Source organism: Protomyctophum bolini, assembly GCF_963924005.1.
Source record: "Protomyctophum bolini genome assembly, chromosome: 3".
NCBI classification, from domain to species: domain Eukaryota; kingdom Metazoa; phylum Chordata; class Actinopteri; order Myctophiformes; family Myctophidae; genus Protomyctophum; species Protomyctophum bolini.
In genome coordinates, this window is record NC_137864.1 from 38,270,474 (window position 1) to 38,293,106 (window position 22,633).

Consider the following 22,633-nt stretch of genomic DNA (forward strand, 5'->3'; position numbering starts at 1 on the left):
GCAATGCAATCATACAAAAGGTCAAGCAGTAAGACAGCAGTGTTCTGATTTTAGTTTTAGTCATAGCCTTTGGAATTAATTTCATTTAGATTAAAAATCTACAGTTGTTTTTTGTCGACAAAAATGCATTTTTGCAGGCCTTGACGGCATTGTAATGCCTGATTTTACACTTGGTTGCATGCTGAAAATAGCTGATCTGCTATTTTCATCATGCAACCAGGCATGCAATGACTTGTCTTTTATACTTGATCTCTTGTCCACTAGTCTGTCAGACATTTTGATCTAGTTTTTATTTGTTGACGCTGACGATTTGACAAATTGTATGTATATTTAGTCTTAGTTTAAGTCATCGTAGCTTGGTTTTTATTTCGTTTTCGTAAGATAGTGGTTTTCAAGTATGGTCCGGGGACGCCCAGGGATACTTAAAGCAGCACTACAGTATGGACCCTCAGGGATACTTAAAGCAGCACTACAGTATGGACCCTCAGGGATACTTAAAGCAGCACTACAGTATGGACCCTCAGGGATACTTTAAGCAGCACTACAGTATGGACCCTCAGGGATACTTTAAGCAGCACTACAGTATGGACCCTCAGGGATACTTTAAGCAGCACTACAGTATGGACCCTCAGGGATACTTTAAGCAGCACTACAGTATGGACCCTCAGGGATACTTTAAGCAGCACTACAGTATGGACCCTCAGGGATACTTTAAGCAGCACTACAGTATGGACCCTCAGGGATACTTTAAGCAGCACTACAGTATGGACCCTCAGGGATACTTTAAGCAGCACTACAGTGTGTAAGGTTCCTCTTTTACCCCGGATTTGAACCCAGTTGCTGGCAAGTGTTAACATTGAGCTAATAGAGCCTGCCTGCTTGCTCAGGGGATACATCTAATTGTGTCAGATCCTGTGTCTATGTGAGACATGACCTTTGACACGATCTAAATGTCTCAATAGAAAAGCAGGGAGACGCAATAGAGTATTAACATATTGCATATACTCTAACATACAGATTAGATTGGACAATTTATATATTTATATATATATATATATATAATATATATATATATATATATAAATATATAAATTGTCCAATGTGATACCATTTTAACCTTTACATTTTTTTGTTTTTTATTTTATATATATATATATTATATATATATATAAAATAAAAAACAAAAAAATGTAAAGGTTAAAATGGTATCACAATCTGTTTAACGTGACACATGGTGAGATTGTAGATCAAAATAATCTATTGTATTAACACATGACTCCGACGGGTCTTCACTGAAATCCACCAGCAGTGGTGGAGGAATGAACGAACGAACGAATCCCTGGCAGTTAATGTGTTAGACTACTGAACTCTCCTGTTCTTGTTTTTGCAAACTGTTAAGTTAATAAAGTCAATCAATCAACCACTGAAAACCAACCCAACAACACGTCTTGGTCTTGACGGATTGAAATCAAATAATATTCCTCAATGGCAGTGAATGAGTAAACAACCAAACTCTTGTATCGGGGGATCCTGGCACACCATCTTTTCAGATCGGCGTTCGTGGCCAGATACATACTGTAGGCTACATTCATTTGGGGATCCTTGATATGAAAAGGTTTGAGAACCATTGGTTTAAAGAAGAGTGGAGTGTGACATAAGATTTAGCAGATAATGAGGTAAAGAAGGACAGAGTGCCCTTGATGCAAAACTATATTTGCTTGGGGGCAGGAATGTTCTGATCATGTTTCTTTGCCCCCATCCTGATCCCAGTAATGTAATATTCACTATCTGATCCCATGCAGTTAAGGAAGGATATAATTGACGCACTCAGTGCGATCATTGCAGCTACGCTGAAGAGTCCCTCACAACTCTAAACTGAAGCCTTTGATCAGATTCTGGTCATACAATCACTATTCACCTGCCAGTGTTATTTCCGTCGACTAAAAGTATGTGAAGCGTGACCAGCGCGAGGTAAGAATGGAAGATTATGCCTCCTCGTTTTGGGGGGGAACGGAAGGCGGGGCTTTTCAGAGTGGTGAGGGGTGCGTTAAGACGACCGGATTAAGGTTGGTGAGGGGTGCGTTAAGGGTTGGGAGAGGGTTAAGGTTAGGTTTAGGTATGCTGCCCCGTGGGAGGTTAGGGTTAGGGTGAGGGTTTGAGATAGGTTGTAGGACTAATGCCTGGTCTAACCAATGACTAATGACTAATGTCTAAACTAAGTACTGCACTCGTAACATCTGCCATATCTGCTGGCACTCTAGTGCCTATATTTTGAAATATGCTGGCGGCATGCGTTGTGTTAAAAGGTATTTGTGTGTGCTCGTGCTTCGGACAAGTAACTTTTATGCCTGGACAAGTGAATGGGAAATGTCCTTGTCCAAAGGACAAGTGCCTCAAAAAGTTAATGTCAAGCCCTGGTGAGGACCAATTATATGAAGATAGGTTGAAAAGTGGTGAAGTGGTCCTTGAATTAGTATATGGTAAGAACTGTACAGGAAGGAAGTGGCCCAATTCCTTTCCAATATTGCTGCTTTGCACATATCCAATATTGGTCTATTGAATGCGCCAAGCGACCTTCATAAACTATTAAGTTGGTTGTCCCTCTTGATGAAGATGATGTTCTAATGTAAGAGAAGTTCCCCCGGGCTCCCGGTTATTGTATGAAACAAGGGCAGGGCCTTTTTTCCTTGCACCAGGCACAAAGTGGCACGAATGTCACTTCTAGTTTCCAGCAACCACGGTCATGTTCACACCCAGCGTTGAATGTATACGTACGTATATATGTGTGCTCATTATGGCTGTCACGATTACATTATTTAAGTTGACGATGAATTGTCATACAAATAATTGTGATTAACGATTTAATTGTTTTTTTTGCATTGAACATTGGAATGTTACAATTTCTATTTCTGTTTGCCTTTTAGGCTTCGTAATCACAAATTGCGCAGGGCAGATGACTTGCATAATACAAAGAAATGACTGAGACATTAAATAATTTCTCTTTTCCACAAAACAGCGGAAGTAGTTGATCTACAAGCTTAGAAAACGTCACAGTGACGTGCTGTAAGCTTGTAGCACTTACCCTAGACGCTTAGAGAGCACTTTTGTAGACCTATAGATAGCATTTTATACAGACTTGTTGCATGTGGTTTGTATATAATGATGTGACCTATTTTGCTATTTTCACAATATTTATCTGTGGGACCAAGTCAAGCAAAGCTTGTGAGGGTGCGAGGTCTGCAGTTCAAATGTGATTATTTTGGAGGGTCCCCAGTTCAAATATGATTCTTGGGGGGGGACCTGAAGACGCTGAGAACCATTGTCTTAACGCCTCTTTTAGACGGCGACCATCTCCAGATAAAACGGCAAAGTCCCGTTGCGTTCTCATTTTTATTGACCCTTTACACGAGAACGCACACTTTATGAAAACGCTATAATGTCGCTAGGTGGCGGTAACGGGCTGCCATATAGACCAGTCACCCACGTACAAGAAGAAGAACCATGAAGGTAGCTCCCCCTTCACGCAACTCTATCAGGGTTTTGCTTCCAGAACACAACATGGTTGTGGCTGTCGCTCGCTGCCTGCTTTCTACTACGCATCGAGTGACAGACACTGGCTGACAGCCTGGCAGCACAGGGCATGCAGGCAGATCGCGCCAGTGCCATGGGATGGTTATATATTTTATAATACATTAGAGGCTACATAAACGCTGCTGCCTGCCACCTATCACAAGGCATTTCATTTACATCATGGTTTTACATTCACCAGCTGATGAGCGGCGCTTTTTAGGTGAGGAGGAAGGGTTGTTCATTGTAACTCCATCATATATGGCTCTGCATTAATGTAATAAACATTATGCGTTGTGAGCCATGATGTCATAAGTTTTGCGGATTCACCGTTTTGCCTGTTTATATGGAGACCATAGGAAACGGCGTTCTCAAAGATTTCCACTCTGGGAGGTGGTTTCACTTTGTTGCGATTTCACCTCCCCAAAACACGGTTCTCGTCTAAAGGGACCCCAGCAAACGATACTTTATTTCGCCGTTTCCTATGAACACCGTTCTCGTGTAAAGACCACCTTAGACTTAGACTGGACTTGCGTTGCAACTGTAGCCTACTTTTCCCCAGAAATAGCCAATCTACAAGCTCTTAGACTCAGAGCTTGTAGATCTGTTTTTTTTTGGCTAATGTTCCCCCTATAAGAATATGGAATGCTGAGGTTCAAGTGGTTACAAGGAGATGTGTTCTGGTGCATTGCTGGCGCATTGCTATCTTAAGGTACAGTGAGTAAAAAAAAAGAAAAAAAGCTGAGCTGCTGTGAAATTGAGTGCAGTGATAGAGCAGATATTTCCTTCCTATTTTAGAGAACTCATTATTCAGATTAAGATGTACAACTATATGTAGGCTGATTCACAACATCTCCACTGCTTAGATCTGATATTCACCACAACACTCACATTTGACATGGCACTGTGGATGACGATGACCTGGCTGAGATACTCAGCTTTGAGCTTCCAAACGTAATTTGAGATTGAAACATTGATCGGTCTGGGTCAGATTATACATCAGGCGCGTGCCTGTAGGCAGTAGGCAGTGGGCACCAATGACTTTGCGAAGCTGAGAAGCATCAGAAATGGTAATCGTTCCCGTGCTCAGAAACGGCAGAGTATAGCCTATCAAACATTAGATTTTTCATTATTCGTATTAATAACGGTGAGGAGAGAGTGAGAGCAAGTGAGAGAGTAGCCTTTGGGTTGCTGTTAAATCTGTCCAAATACTTTTAGTTATGTAAAGAATGTCATGGATCCACAATCTGCCTATCCGCCTAGCCAACTAGCTGCTAGTGGGATAGTAGATAGTACGATGTAATATGTACGCTGAATGAATCATGTTGTCTAGTATAGTGGCTAGTAGTTGAGTAGTCAATGTACAGTATGGGCTGAATAATAACACAAGCTAGTACGGTAGCATAGTAGATAACACATGATAGATAATAGATTGGATTACCAGTTCCTGACAATATTTGTTAATTATGGAAAACACACTTTTGGGAAGTATGATCTCTTGTGGGACTGTTCCAGAAACCAAGATTAGCAAATCAGTGTGTAAATATTGAATATTGATTGATTGAATACTTTATCGAAAATATATTTCAAAAGGATAAATTCACAAGAAAGCTGTTAGGCTTGTTTCCATTGTGGTCCTCTTGGGTAAATCCAACATGCTCTGTTCCAAAAATGTGGTGATAGAAAGTCTGTCTTCAAACGTCCTGGATCATCATGTACTGTATGTATTAGACATATTGTTGTTGTCGGGCAGAAACTTCTTATTTCCAGATATTTACTTTTACTCATTTACTGCCAGAATTTTTTCAGTCTGAATAGACCCTTCTCCAAAAGGTCCTTTCTGTGAGGTGCCTTATTCAAGGGCCAATAATTATCCCGGCGTTCGGAAGGATCGCGGACCACCCGAGGCATGTATTTTGTAACCACGACCAGCAACGCTTTTGTTATGAGTTAATGTTCCATGACTTGAACATTATGTCACTTTACTGTAATACCTGTCACACTCCCACTGTAATGAAAGATTTTTGTTTCACTATGTGCGTGCGTGCGTATAGGCATACTTTTTCTAAATGACCAGTAGGCATATTATATAAAAAGGTTAGAACAGCAAAACAGATAGCCGTGCAAAGCGTAGTGGTGTGAGCACAAACCGCAGTGAGTGACATTAATACGAGGCTGGGAAGCTTATTGCGACTAATTATAGACTGCCTTGAAAATGATACAGTGACAGATGATCCATCCACACATCCTCTTTTAAAGCCACATAAGGACATTTTTTGGATCATTTGTTTAGATTATTTTATCAGCAGACAGTTTCTAAATTGCTTGATTCAGTATTTATACAATAAAGACATTAGATAAATTGTATCTAAAAGGTAAAAAGAAAAAGGCGCTCTCGTTATAAACAGCCAGGGTGCGATCGTAGTGAAAATGAAAATTCTGTGACTTAAAAAGTAAGTAAATATGGAAAAAAGTGTGTCACTTCTGGCTATTTCACAATCCTGTTACACAACATTGCAAAAATCAAGTGATTTCTTTCAGCCCCTGACCTCAAGAAGGTTATTTAGGCACTCATACCATCGTGCCTTGATTACCGCAACTCCCTCTACTCTGGCCTTAGCAAGACAACCATATCCTGCGTCCTGCAGTTGATACAGAACTCTGCTGCTCGACTGCTTACTAATACGAAGACATGGAACCATATCACATCCATACTAGCTGCCTGTAAGCTCCCGGAGCGATCTAAAATGTTTTACTTATTACATAAAGTCTTGAATGGGCGGGAACTGCCCATAGATACCAAGTCCCGTTAGTTCGAACATGCATTAAGGTTGGCAAACATGCACTGCTCCCGTGCTTGCGGTTATGTTTAGGTTAGGATTAGAGAAACCTTCTGACTAATGACACGGCAGCGAATGGGCTGGATGCTTGGCCCCTATCTGAGTAAATCCTTAAGCGCAAACCACACCAGTTGCAACTCCTTGCAACAAAACAGTTTTAAGGTCAACCACACCAATGCAACGGTTTTGTTGCAAGGAGTTGCAACTGGTGTGGTTTGAGCTTTAGATCATCAGATGAGGTCCCTATGATGAACCTAGTTACCCGGGGCTTGCAGTCTTTCATGCATGCGCAGGAAGTTGAAAGTACCATAGCATTAAGGAGAAGTCCTTAAGGCTACTGTATGGACCAGAGCTACAGTTCCCCATAACATCCCAAGAGCTGAAGAACTGACAAGACGCATGGGTGAATATATGATACAGCCAAAGACTTACGGCCATTTCATATCGTTGACAATGATGGATCTAGGAGCTTAGTAAACACGCTGATGCCAACGTATAAAATTCCATCATGGCCATACTTTCATCAAACAGTGCTGCCTGCCAGCTGTGTACCAACAGACAGAAAGCTAAAGTGACACGGAGCCTCAAACAAGCAGAGTGCTTGTTTCACCAGAAATGGGTGGACTATATATACAAGCTGCTCAGAGCTACATTTACACTCAAAACTCATGCTATGACATGTGAATGGACACAGACACAGAGACACAGACACAGACACAGACACAGACAGACAGACAGACAGACAGACAGACAGACAGACAGACAGACAGACAGACAGACACTCACAGCAGTTGGTGACAGCGAAGCTGTTGGCCACCTCCAGGTTATCTATGTGTGGCGTCAGTCTGAAGTCTGCCGTTCCGAACTGAACCATGGCCACCCGGAACGCACTGTACTCCTGATCCGCACCCCGTGGAAACAGACCACCTGAGCAAGAGAGAGAGAGAGAGACACACACACAAACCGGTGTTAATTTTGTCTATGAAAACTAAAACTATGATGAAAAATGTCCGTCGACAACTAGATTTTTTTCACTGAAGAAACTAAATAAAAACAACAATAAATAACAACTAAGATGACTGAAACTAGGGAGGGACTAGAAACTAAAAGACAAGTCAGTCAAGATTGGTTGCTGAATTGGTTGTTGAAAACGCACATCTGCAAGCTCACAAGTTGCACTGTGATGCGTTGTGAGCTTGTAGATCGGCTATTTTCCGATTTTGGCTGACGTTCATATTTACAATATGAAAACCATGCTCCTGTGACTTAAACAATGTACACTGTTTGGAAGTGTGTTAATGTCTTCCGACCTTCGCAGCATTACAGTAGGTGGATGGACTCTGGTTAATTATCTTATCCTGGGCTGGCTAAAGTGGTGCCTGCGGTAGAGAGATAAAAATGTCCTCAAACTGTAGCTCTGAAGTTTTGGCTGGACCCACTGCAGGTTCCAGGTGGTCAAATGATGGAAAAAGAAGGGAAGATTTGAGGAAAATACAATAGGCAAAATAAATAAATAAAAACACAAAAAGGTTGCATGTGCAGACGTCGCATGGCTCTCTGCACGCCACTGACATTACTTGAGTAAATGTGCTCAGTTAACCCATTTAGGGCTGACATTAAAAAAAATCTTCTAAATCCTCACAATTTTCTGAAAAACGTCATGTTTCTATATCAGTGGTGTTCAATATTTCATGTCAAGGACCCCAAAAATGTAATTGGCCACTGTGTACACCAGGCTCCCATGTGTGTTTTCTATCCCCACAAATAACCAATTTTGAACAATCAGGCCTTCATGTCATATGGGTGTTTTAATGGAAAATGCTCTCAGAAACAGCTCGACTGATTTTGATTTTGTATAATTCCTCCTCTTCTTCAGTCTTCAGTTGCACATTTGCATTTCCACTTTGTTTACAATGTCCACCATTGTTGATTTTCCAAGCTGGCATGGAATGGAAACAAGCCTGGTTTTATCTAGCATGAGTATTATAATGACTCAAATATTAAATAATCTGCATATCAGCGCCCCTACCACCTCAGGACATTGTGGTACTGCAGCTAAAACTGCTTTCAAAGTCCAGAAAGAATTGACAAGGCCTGGTTATATGAGTGGTGATTGAGGCTCAAACCATTAGAAATAACTTTGAGGGACATAGACAATATGATTATTAAATATTAAAAGCAGTTTTAAAATGCATGTTATTTGCGCTTTAAATAAATACTTTTTGAAACGTCTATGGGAGAAATGAATGGGGAATTCTCTTCCGGACCTGTTCTCATCATGAAAGGGGGTGGGACTGTGATGCTCTATATATAATAATAGCATGCATAGATATTCCTGCCCTGGCATTTGGTCTTTGTGTCCTCAAAACTATTACAATGCCTTGGTCCTAAAATGACGAACTACACGGATAGACTGCAACTATCCGTTTTATAAAAATCACACCTGTGTGAACTGAGTGGTCCTCTCTCTCTCTCTCTCTCTCTCTCTCTCTCTCTCTCTCTCTCATTAGCAGGCTACATTGCAGCATTATCCCTCTCTCTGTTTCTGGCGCCCCCTACTGGTACCCTATATGGTGCTCATGACCACATGGGTACATGACCACATACATACATAGGTGTACACGGACATTGCTGATTGTAGGAGTGGTTGCACCACTCAAAAATAAAAATAAACTCTGTAGAACTGTGTCTATAAATACTATAAATATAATCTAAATAGATTAGCATATCAGTGTCCAGCCGTCTCTACCTCTACCCCTTCAACATCTACGGTTTTAGATGTTGAAAGGATGGAAATTGTTACAGTGACGGTATCGCTACCCAGGATGATATTCTTGGAAAAAAGATCTGACAAGGTGACACAATAACAGCTCATCTGCATTTAAACAGTGTTATTAGTCCAGAAATAAATCACTGAATCCCAGCTGGTACATGATTGGTCTCCCGGAGAGACAAGGATTCATATCTCGGGTGGGACATAAAACATAATAACAGGCCGCCGCTGGTGGAAAGTAACTAAGTAGATTTACTTAAGTACTGTACTTAAGTACAATCTTGAGGTGTTTGTACTATATGTACTTCTACTCCTACGCACGCACGCACGCACACACGCACGCAAACATGCAAACACACACACACACACACACACACACACACACAGGCATGAAAACGGGATCTCTGTCTGGCAGAGATGAATCCTTTGATCATGATGTGAATAAACGAGATGTTTGCTCCTATAAGACTGACATGTAAAACAAGTGAAACCAAGCTAGCTTGCAACAGTATAATAATAACCTCAGCTTACAGTGGGCTGCAGTGTCAAATGATCGTGACCCCAACGAAAACATTGTTCTTGCCTCCTTCAACACAAAGGCTCATCTGTGGTTAAGTCTGTGTCAGCTCCCTCTCTGCTAACAGTAAGCACACATTGATCAGGAGTCAGGACCATGGACAGCAGCCAACATGTTGTTTATCACACAGCACAGCAGCCAGCATGTTATTTATCAAACAGCAGCCAGCATGTTATTTATCACACAACAGCCAACATGTTATTTAGCAAACAGCAGCCAACATGTTGTTTATCAAACAGCAGCCAACATGTTTATCAAACAGCAGCCAACATGTTATTTATCAAACAGCAGCCAACATGTTATTTATCAAACAGTAGCCAACATGTTATTTATCAAACAGCAGCCAGCATATTATTTATCAAACAGCAGCCAGCATGTTATTTATCAAACAGCAGCCAGCATATTATTTATCACACAGCAGCCAGCATGTTATTTATCACACAGCAGCCAGCATGTTATTTATCACACAGCAGCCAGCATGTTATTTATCACACAGCAGCCAGCATGTTATTTATCAAACAGCAGCCAGCATATTATTTATCAAACAGCAGCCAGCATGTTATTTATCAAACAGCAGCCAGCATGTTATTTATCACACAGCAGCCAGCATGTTATTTACACGTCACCAGCTCTCAGAAATTCACAATCTGTTCTCTCTCGGCAGGAGAAGACACAAACAAGGAAGGGGAGCAATTGGATTTCGCTTATTCCTTCTAAATGTCTGTATTTAAGTAGTCAATCCCAGAAGTAACTCTGGGATTGAGTGTCCGCAAAATTCTAGTAGAACATAAATAAATTCTGCACACTGAGTAATGCTCCAAAGCTTAAAACTAATAAGGTTCCTTACACCATAGTGGACCTGACGTTTCGAGCCTCTCGGCTCTTCATCAGACAATGAGATACACAACAAGCACCTACACATGCTAGTGCTGTGTCAGCTGACCAGTGACACAGCTGGTACCCATAATACCATCACTCATCAAATCAATCAAAACAGCAGCCAACATCAAACTATCACTCAGGATTACTGTAACCCACTACACTGACTATACTCAGGTATGAGCAAAAAAAAACATATCCCGCCTCCAGATGGTGCATGCCTAGTTGCCTACTCACTAACACTAGGAAACGTGAGCATATCACACCCATTCTGGCTACCCTTCACTGGCTCCCTGTGAGCTACAGAATTGATTTTAAGATCTTATTGATTACGTTTAAAGCCCTACATGGTCTAGCTCCCATTTATATACAGTAGCAGACTTGCTGGAACCCCATAATCGGGCTCTCCTAGTTCACTTTGTCACTCGAGGTGACCGGGCCTTTGCGGCTCGGGCACCTTTGCTCTGGAACTCCCTGCCCTTAATGACTCTTAGGCTAGCAGAGTCAGTGTCATCTTTTAAAACGCTTTTAAAAACACATTTGTATGTTTTTCCTAATGTTGTTTTATCAATTGTTTGTACTTTTTCATGTTTTATTGTTTCTGATGTCTTGATGTTTTGTTGTCTTTGATGTACTTTATGATTGTCTGTAAAGCACTTTGTAACTATGTTTGGAAAGGTGCTATAAAACAATTAATTAATTAATTCATACAAAACAGCAGCCAACATATTTATCAAACAGCATCCAACATGATGTAACCACGTAAAACCACTCCCTGATGTATTACAAACTACACTAATGAATACATAATGAGATATACAGGCTCACAATGTGCTGGCATTGCAACATTATGAGCTTGTAGATCAGCTATGAAGATGGATATCGGTCTTAAGTGGTTAAATCTGAAATGCAAAGGATGATATTGTATATTACTTAATTTACAACAAGAAGTCTAGACATTATTAGATAATGTACAACAAGTGTTATTTTGATTGGTTGCCTGATATCTCTCCTATGGTACCAGTACCACATCAACACAGCACGGAATTGTGGACAAAATCATATCCGGGTCTGAGAGTCTATAATCTCATCAAATCGTGGTCCATAGCTCAGATTCCGAATAAATAATGGTCCTTGATGTGAAAAGGGTTGAAACCCACTCACTCTAACTGACATACCTGCGGGTATGTACAGTACACTGAAGTGTAAGTGAAAGCTGTACAGTAACAGAGGGCGTGGGATAAACACCTCTCTCTGTGCCAGTCAGCCAGCATGCAGCACGGTTCAGTGAGCAAGGTGTTTGGTTCTCCTGGCTCCCGCCGCCCAGCAGCACACAGGTCTTTATTGAATTCCCTGCTGCCTGGCAGCACTCGGCACAGGGGAGAGCCTACTGTGGGAACTAGTGTCCACATGGATGGTACAATCCAACCCCATGCCTGCAGCAGCGTGTGTCCATCGTGTTGTGATCAGGCGCCAAGGTTTCTCCGTTATTTTTCGCGGAAGTAATTATGAAAACCCTGCAATTCTAATTAATGGCCCAGCAGGTGGCGCTGATTCCCTTCCTGTGGCTGGAGAAAATAAAACTGTCATCCCATCCACGTCAATGGGAATTTGACCAGACCAAGGCACTAAATGTTTTATTTAGTTTTCTGTTTAGTTTTAGTTATATTTTAGTCATGTTGTTAGTGTCTACAGTTAATTCTGTCAACTAAAGAGATCTCTAGGTGAGTAACTAAAATGTGTTTTGACGGGCCTTGATGACGTCTCAATGCTTGATTTTACACTTGGTTGGACTCTGTGCAACCATTCAGAGTGCAACCAAGCATACGATGACTGTCTTTTAATTCTACTGGATGTCTTCTATAGTCCCCCCCTTCCCCCCCCCCCTGACATTTAGTCTACTTTATATTTGTTGAAAACATTGTCAGTATATTTAATTTATTCTTAGTCATGTAGCTTAGTTTTTGTTTATGTCAATGAAGAAGGATAGGAAAAAAAAGTTTGTCACAGTTTTAGTCAACCAAATAAACACTGTTCAGTGCCTTAGTAAAGCTTTTCATTAAGACTTTTGATGTTTTCAATTACTATAGTTTCAAGTCTTCTGTCCCACCAATAGCACACTGGTTGTGGTTGATCACTACTTTTAAGTCTTGGGTCCCACCAATAGCACGCTGGTTGTGGTTGCACTTGCAACCATTATTTGCTGAACTAGAGGCTTCAAAACGCACCTGTAGAAAGAAACCAATGGGTGACATTACGCTCCCTTTGTTTTTGTCTGTGATCACTTTTGCTGAAGAGTGATGTTGTTTCCGTTGCAACATGTTCCCGTCTTTCATATCTTTTTTGTTTTCTGTAGGCCTATGTTATCTCCACTGGGGACAAGACAATGACTGTGTGGGTGGAATAGTCTCTCTTTATGCCTTTACAGTAGTTAGTTCTTCTTCCTAAGATTTTAGTATGTTATTTAGCATACCCAATAGGAATTGATAATCTATTCAATTATTTTGGGTTTCAGTTATATACCTAATCTTATCTAATATTGGAGTCACTGCAAACTAGGGCTGTCAGAACGAATTTCATAATATGAAAGAAATTCGAATATTAAAAAATATATATATATTCGAAAGCTAAAATTGCCATTCGAATGGAGCTTTTATCATTTATTAATTCTATTTAATATTTTTATTTTGTTTTATGTTATTTTATCCGCTCACTAAATGTATTGAGTAACGAATCTACCGCTGTGAAATCTCCCATCTGCACGCACGCACACACGGTCACACGCGCGCCTCGTCACCTCCTCCCTCCTCTGCACGCATGCACACACGCAGTCGCACAGCGCGCTGCAACTAAGAAGAATCACTCGCATGTTTTATTAGTACCGTCGAGTCTGTCGCATATTGTGGACAGTTTGAAAATGCGGGTCCTACGTGCATTAAACCATTAACGTTGGTCCGGCTGGTTTCATTTTGTCCTACGCGATTACGTGAATCAGCATGGCTGCGCCTGCAGTAGGCTATTACCAAAACAAACACATGGTAGGCTACTTTTGTGTTGCACATGGAAAGCAACTGAAAACGACCATGGATATATTAAAGACAGTTCCCCTGTGCTGCTGTGCACAGCGGAGATAATGCAAAACTCCAGGTACGAACCAAAACACTGACTGTCTGAAGCTGATCATCCACGACTATATCTCCAGACTAGTCCTGCAGTCCCGCAATGAAGGAAAGACAATCTCGCCTCTCACTATAGTCCACTACAATGCCATTCTAGCGTTAAAACCTACATTTATGTGTTATTCAACAATTACTTTAGCGCAAAATATAGGCATCTCTATTAGTGCTGCCAACGAATATTCTATATCCGAATATAGATTCGAATCAAAAAAAATAATTAATAACCGAATATATAAAATTAAGGTTCGAATTAAAAATAATAATAAAAAATATTTATTTATTTATTATTATTATTAGTTTTGGTGCCATGGGTAAGCGTTGTGACTTATGAGCTTGTAGATTAGTTATATTTGCCACGCGACACGCCGACAACGGCATACATTGAAGAATAAATCAGCTGCCTCGCAGCAACATTTCCTAAACACAGACTATACAGCGCAGCGCAGCGCAGTTCTGATTGGCTGCCTCGTCTCAAGCCGTGTTGCCTCAGAATTCTTTAGGGTCACTAATTTTAGCATAACAGCGGAGCACAGGCGCTAGCCAGCTAAAAAGTTTCATAACGTCGGCACTCGGCAGCAGACCCACAGTCCACAGATAATAATAATGCAGCAGAATTAACACTGCCTCCGTGCCTCGTTTTGATAAGGCTGTGTGGTAGGATTGCTCATTTAAGAAAAATGTTTTACTGGAGAAGGGAGAATGTATGCGTTCCGTTCCATCTCAGTTTTCAGCAACACCAATGCGCGGAGAGAGAGAGTTGCGCCAGCAATGCGATCTTAAATGTTATGTCTCAGGTTGTATTGGTGTAAATATAATTATTAAAAAATCCGATTGGCTCGAATTGAAATCCGAAATCCGAATGGCTCGAATTGTTCGAATCCACGTGGGTTTTTAAAACGAATATCCGAATCCAATTTTTGGACAATTACGGCAGCCCTAATCTCTATATATCTTCATTGCTATTTACTAATGATGGCCTGTTCATCGTGACAGCATTCCGTTTAAAAAGAAAAAAGAAAAAGTTCATGATTCCTGACTAGCCTACTCACTACTCAGACTATACTGTATCAGAAGTATACAACGTTCACTGTAAAATGCATTTGCACTATAGACAGACAACAATCTTACCGTGCTGAGTGCACTGTGCTCAATAAAACAACAGTTTAAACGCTATTTTGTGCCGAAAACCATTATTACATGTTCTGAAAATACTGCTTTGTCGTTTGGAAGGGGGGGCCCTCTAGTGGACAGAACGTGCATCGTCAAAACCTTGTTATTCTGTGTATTATTATAGGCTAAATATGAGCTAAAATACAATGTAAATATTCGAATATATTCGAAAATTACAAATAATTAAGCAATGAAATTCGAATTGGATTATAGAGGTGAACTGACAGCCCTACTGCAAACAGACCACAAGGGTCTGGGCATAATGTTTTTTTTTTTTTAAACATGCCCATATCTAACACCATGCCAAATCTCTCTCTCTCTCTCTCTCTCTCTCTCTCTCCAACTTTGACACGACAGTAAAAGTGTTAAAACATGTCAGGTGGGCCACCACAAGTGGACTTTAAAGCCTGTGATGTATGCCTGAGCGACATGCTGGCCGCGCTGAGCGGTGTGGTGTCCACCTCTGATGACATGCTGGCCGCGCTGAGCGGTGTGGTGTCCACCTCTGATGACATGCTGGCCGCGCTGAGCGGTGTGATGTCCACCTCTGATGACTCGGCACTCTTCTAGCTGCATACTGATAAGCTTGGGATCATAAATCACATTCCTGTCAGTGTTGCCAGGTGTTGTGAGAGGAACAAGCAGACATGGTCTACAACAGTGGTTCTCATTCACAAAGGACCCCCAGGGGTCCTTGAGTGAGTTCCAGGGGGTCCCCAGCTAAATGGATATTTAGGAAACAAGGGGGATGGGGGTCTGAAGCAAAATGGATTAAAGATGGCTCTTCCTCAGACCAGGTCTGAGGGAAGAAATTATGAAAATAGCCACTCTGCATCAAATGGCTCAATTATATGAAGATAGGTTTGCTGTGTCATCATTTAAGTAAAGTCTAATGCTAAAGCTTTAGTTAATAGTTATGTGTACATTGCCAGCATAGCATTAGTAACCATGGTCCATGCGGTTTAATCAAGCATGTCATGTACATTGTACAACATAGTAGTGCTGCATGATTTATCAAAAAACGATTGTGATCCATAGATTCAGACACCTATATGCAATCTCATTTCTTAAATTAAGCAATAATCGTGAAGCACTAGTTGGCTGTCCAATTATTTTTTACATTAGTTTTTGCTACAAGAGAGAGAGACTTTAAGGTTTAAGTCAAGCACTTTGATGTTGTCTGTTTAAAGTCACAGTAGTTGGCTCCAGGTGCCACATGAATGTTGTAATGTTCAGCAACTACAGACTAAAGGCAAAAAATATTTCATGAAAAATATGACATTAAGAGTAAAAATTGTGCAGCACTACAGCATAGCGTTTAAAAGAAGTTTGATGATGTTTATAAATGTACAACTTGCACGGTACAAGGTAAGTTCTCGAGGATGGTTCTCGGATGGTCTGGTAAACCACCCCGGTCACGTGAATTCAACTTGTGAGCTTGTTTGTGTCGGCTAATGTGTTGTGAGCATGTTTATCTGCAAATAATATTGTCCGTTTAAGTGTTAAGTGCAAGTCAGATTGCGCATAGGCTATTTATGAGTTATCAGCGTGCTCATGGGCTATTCATGCATTGAATAGCTTGTATATTTGCCGTTTAGGTGTTGTCAGATTGTGCATCGGCTATTTATGCGCTGTGAGCTTGTATTCCGGCTATTTATGCATCGTGAGCTTGTAGGTCTGCGTCAGCTATTTACGACACCACACTGTACATGTGAAATATGTGCGGCTTAAGTGGTTAATGTATTTGTTTGACTGCTGAAGCGTGCTGGTCCTCGCGGACCGATGTACAACATGAACAACACAACATGAAGCCCCATGTGGTCACCTTGTACCGCATGACAAAGCAGGACATTGACATTTCATAGGTCACGTACCGGGGTCACATGTCTGTTCAAGCAAACACACTGCACTTCAAATGTCTCCATTTGTACTATTTTATACCTTTAACCCGAGACTATTTATACCTTTAACCCGAGATATTCTACAAATGCATTCTAAAATCAGTATAGTTCTCAAACCTTTTCGTGCCAAGGACCCACCGCGGACCCTACCATCTGAATGACTGAATGAATGAATATGTGTCAGGGACCCCTCAGAAGAGAAGATTTGAGTTAAAAAAAACATGTTTTCAAACACTAAAGATTTAAAAGGAATTCCATGCACAAGCTCGCTATGCGGCACAAGGTGACATGCTGTGAGCTATCTGTGTCTGCTATTTTTGACGAACTTCACCTTCACCTATCCCGTAATCCCGGAGGGTCGTTGGGGCACCACAGACGATCTGTTGACCATGCAGCTCTCTCCATCCCTCTCTGTCCTCGGCAGATCTCACTGAGTTCCAAGTTAGTCTATTCTCCAACGTTATCTTCCCATATTTCATTTTGTCTCCCTCTTCTCCTGCCTCCTTTGCAAGGCCTGAGGATCGTGTGATGTGTCCATACCACCTCAGTTTACGCTTTATGACAGTGGCAAGAAGGTCATCATATGGGCTGATGGCTTGGCGTATCTTTTGCTGTACTTCCTTGTTTGTGACATGTTGGGTGTAGGAGATACCCATGAGTCTTCTGTAGCATCTCTTCTTGATGCTCTGTATTCTCTTCTGCAGCTCAGCTGTAAGAGTCCAAGTTTCACAAGCATATAGAAGGATAGAGATGACAAGTGATCGCAGTGGTCTCTCCTTGCCAGACTGAAGTTTTTGTCTTTCTGTATGAGTTTTGCCAGGGCAGCGGCAGTTTGAGCAATTTCTGTTTGGATCCTTCATTGGACACGCTTGCTCCAAGGTAGCTAGACACTGTGTCCAGTGCCTGTCCATTGACTTTGATGTTTGAGCAGATGCCACTGTTGTTGTTGGTCATCATATTGGTCATCAATTTTTCTGCATGGATTTCCATTCCATAGGCTCGGGAAGTGATCCTTTCCACTAGGCTTTCATGGCTTCTCCTGGTAGATGAACACTGTTCTAAATAGCTAAAATCTAATAATCGTTTTTAATAATGATAATGAATGTATTTGTATAGCTAATGGATTAAAACATTCTAGTAGTCTACAACACATTACGCCTCATACCTTGTAGAGTGCCTCGGGCACACACCAAAAATAGCAGTTGTAAAAAGCTAACGTGTTGTGTACTGGTTGTGATCGGCCATTTTGGGTGAGCGACACTGGTGTGCCACTACGTATAAATATGGCCCCCGTTTCAGTACTGTTATTGCTTCTCATTAATCTTCTGTTTTGTTAAGCCATTCTTGTTTGTTTCAGTTTTACTATGGCTGTAAATAATGGCTTTTGATCATATAGGCCACAGACAACAATAGAGTACATAGAAGATTTATTGAGCCTCTGGATTCTCTCACAATGACACAATTAGGTCTTTTTGCACAATTTGCATTTCTGATGATTTTGTGAGGGTATATATTATCATGCAAACTAAAGGTACATTATGAATCAGAGAACATTATGGGAACTAATCTGAAGAAATGTGCAGAGTAGAAACTTTTAAATATGCAAATAGAAAGGCTAACACAAAACCTATGGATTCAATTGAGCAGGAAAGTTACTGAAAATGAGTGTGTGTATGCGTGCGTGCGTGTGTGCGTGTGCATGTCTGTGTGTGTCAAAGTTCTTGTGCCAGGTTTTCTATTAGAAAACTCAATGCACATAGATTTTCTGCAAGACTGTGCTAAATTTCACTGAAATATATCAAGCATACAATTTATCATGAGGTAAAAGGTATAGTAAAAGTGAGTATTTGTACGTTTGGATACTTGATTTGACTTGATGACCACTACATGTCAAAGACAATTGTTGTACTTTTGACTGCACTACATTTCTAGAAAGAGAAAAGGCACAATTATGAATGAAGCTTGTGAGCTTGCAGTTCTGCTATTTTCACTATTGTTGATATTTGTTGAAGGTTTCTGTAAAATCCTCTGTACTTTAGAATACTTACAGTAGGCTATGCTTTTTAAGGAAGCGTTCCAGTACTTTTGACAGAGCAACTTTCACATGCAACTGAGTAACATTTAACCAGGAGTATCTATACTTTGACTCAAGTACTTAAGTTGAGTACTTTGTCCACCACTGGCCATGACACTGTCATTGTACTTTTGGGTACAATCACATACTTACTCAAATTACACTCCCTCACATTTCCACAGCAAATGGACAACCCCACAGGTCTCCATTTAGCCACATGGTCCCTAGCGGCCCTATTCTGCGAACGTCATGCTAGGCCAGTGCTGCAAGGGAACCAAACTTACTCAAGCAATGTTACTGAAGTAAAAATGAAGAATGAAGAATACTTTTAGTCTACTCGCGGATTTCATTGTTCATGAAAAATATTATGGAGTGCGCATGAAACTGAACCGATCTACAAGCTCACAACACGTTGCAATAGATCTGCTATTTTAGGATGATTTTTACATATTTTGGAACCATTTCAGTAAATGTAAATAGACAAATCCTAATCCACAAATAGCCCATTTAGAAGCTCACAACTAGAGATGTGACGATTTTTTTCTCCTTCCCTCTACCGATACCGATAACTTACGTATCAGTCGATATCGAGTACCGATCCGATAGTAGTGTAATTTAACCCATTTTGGACGGGAACCCCTTTTGGTGTTAGCATTATGTTATGCTTTAGTTATTGAAAAATCGAAGAACGACTGACATTGAAACATAGCTTTTTCAGAAAACTGTCATTTTCAAACAGACATTTTTAGAATTTGATCTCAGGTCAAAATGGGTTAAACAAATCTAGTATAGGGCAGTGGTTCTCAAAGTGGAGTCCGGGGACCCTCAGGGTTCCTGGGGCGGTTCCCAATGGAACCTTACATGTCTGTAACTCTCAAGAGTTACAGACATGAAAATAATCATGTAAATTGTACAGTAAGAATATAAAACAGTAATCAATTCAAAATATCACTCTGTAAAATAAATATTATGTGATAAATTACATGGTATCGGATCACACATAGTGAGCTTAAATAGATAAGCTATTTTTGGCAAAGCGTCAGGGACAACCACCTCACACCAAGGGGTCAGGACAACCACCTCACGCCAAATGTAAGTGTCACTAAAGGTACCTCAAAGATATATCTGCCACCAAAGATATCTGCCACCAATGGCAGTGTACCTGACTAAGCAGCGTCATATCTGTATAACTCTAAGGTACGGTCACACATGTGCGCCAGAAGCATTGTAGCCAACACATGTCAAAAGGTGTCAGAGTCAGCAATGTCCCCTGTTATCTTGCTGGGTTGTTGTGGGCAGTATTCTGGTATGTACAGTATTTGGTTTGACTTACATTGGAGTGTATTGGCTTAATTTGGCTATCATCACCAATGTTCACCAATGTTGAACAACACGGTTCAAGTGTGCCATGTCAAAATGCTGCAACGGGACGCTCCCCACCCCTTGCTCCCATATAAGTATGGGGAGTGAATGGAACACTGGCGCTTCTGATTATTATTTGAGTGTGACTGTGCCCTTATGCTTTGCAATTGTGCAATATGTCCGCAATACACCCATTAAAAATCAATGTGCCAAAAACTCAGATAAGAAACAAATGCGAGCACACGAGTAGGGTGCCAAAATATGGGTGGATATGAATAATATGTAGGATACTGTGCAAATAAGTGTACACATCACATACAGGAAGACACAAATGTGGCAGATGTGAAACCATGGTTCGAAGTGGGGTCCCCAGGGGTCATTGACAGGGTTTCTAGGGGGTCCCTACTCCCTAGCTAGGAAGATTAGGAACAGCTGAAAGCCGATCACCAGGCTCGCAACATGCAACACAAAAGCAACATTGGTGGTGCCAAGTCTATGGACTTTTAATGTTTGATTGTAGCACTTTTAAGTAACAAGTATAGAGTAGCAGCCAAGTCTATGGACTTTTAATTTGTTTGTTTACAGCACTTTAAACAAATATTACGTGAAATAAGTAGTGAAAATAACCGATCTACAAGCCCACATGTCATTTCATGATGCGTTGAGAGCTTGTAGATCTGAAATTGTCACTATTTTTCGTACTAATTTACTAACTAATAAACCATACCAATAGAAACATGCAGATACAAGATTTATTCCTGACAGCAACGACTGCATGCTAGATGAATATTTGTATTGTTATCGCCCGCTACTCATATTAGGAAGATATACTTTATTATTTGTCATTTTTTCCCCCTGCTCTTCCTCAAATCTCTATAGTCTTACTCTTGCCTTTCATTGAGCTTGTACCCACTTCTTTAAAGCGGCAAGCCTGTGGTGTGACAGCTGCTTCTGCGTTGAATGGATATACCGCTACAATGGATACGATGCAATTTAGGGGTTCCTCCTTGCCATAAAACATGCTTGAGAACAGTGGTCTAGTAAACACCATGCACGTTGCTGGCCGTCATCGACAATTATAGGTTACCGCTACCGTAGGGAGATGATGTAAAATGCTCATATGAATTGCCACCATGATGAAACATATTCAATAACTGGGTTGGGAAAAAATGAAGAATTGTCAGTTACTTAGCAACAGCCGGGGAGCAAGGCTATGTGGAGAACATGGCTGCCAGTGAAAACTGCAATGGTCAAACCCTATGTATACAGTAGGCTATATGTAGGTATGTTGTGTAGGGTATGCTATGTATAATACGGCTCTGGTCCAGCATGTAAACATCAATAGGCTATATATACATCTGTCCATCCTGGTCTAATCAACAATTGTCAAAATAATTCACAAAAAGTATATTTTAAAGCATTTGTTCCCTGCTCTGTCATTGAAACACACATATATATAGCACAGTCTTGAGATGTGTTTCCACTCCAAAAATAGCCTGTTAAGTGTAAACAACAGCAATGTCCCCAAATCACTGCAAATCACTAGGCAACAGATCCCCATCTCAACCATATTGCCGAACCAGAGCTGATCTGCAAGCTGAGTAGCTGACACAGATCAGTAGCTGACACAGCTTGCAGATCAGCTCTGGATCGTAATTATTAAAGATGGGGGGGGGGAGCATTTTTCAACAGTCCTCTGGCTATGGTTCCTGCACGCGCGCACACACGCACGCACACACACACACACACACACACACACACACACACACACACACACACACACAATGCACTGACAGACAGTGTTGCTTGGCCTATAAACCCAGTTGAACGGAAATAATCCGAAACACAAGTAGGCCTAATAACGACAATGAAAAAATAAATAAACATTCTTATCTTATTGTAATTTCATAGTATTTAAATGCCACCGCATGCAGCGGTGACACGAAAGGGAAAGGGGGTGGGGGCTCGAGAGAGAGAGAGAGAGAGAGAGAGAGAGAGACTGCTTGTCCCCCTTCATCATTATCTAATGATGGAACGATCGGAACGGAGGAGAGGAAAGGGAAGGGAAGGAACACGACGGAGAGAGGGAGAAGAACGAGAGGAGAGGTTAATGAAACGATAGAGACAAGCGGCAAGCGTGGGGGGGGGGGGAGTGGGAACTGGGAAGAGAATCCATTCGGTTACCTATCTGGACGCTGGGGGAGCCGCAGAACGCCTCCTCGCGCCATGAGAGCGCGAGCAGCGCCAGCAGCGCAAGCTTCATGGTGGTGGTGGTGTTGGGTTGTAATGTTGTTGCTCCTCAGCTTCTCCC

At 41.2% G+C, this 22,633-nt stretch overlaps 1 protein-coding gene across 3 annotated transcripts in view; it reads right to left on the reverse strand.

Annotated features, from left to right (window-relative positions):
- The window catches only part of LOC308312540 (glutamate receptor 2-like), a 62,402-nt gene extending 39,769 nt beyond the window's left edge, over positions 1-22,633 (reverse strand). For all 3 annotated transcript variants that reach the window (XM_080759157.1, XM_080759158.1, XM_080759156.1), the window contains exons 1-2: positions 22,507-22,633; positions 7,194-7,334 (exon numbers count right to left, since the gene is read on the reverse strand). In XM_080759157.1, the coding sequence (XP_080615283.1) occupies positions 7,194-7,334; positions 22,507-22,585 (220 nt within the window). In that variant the 5' untranslated portion in view covers positions 22,586-22,633. The remainder of the gene's footprint in view (positions 1-7,193; positions 7,335-22,506) is intronic.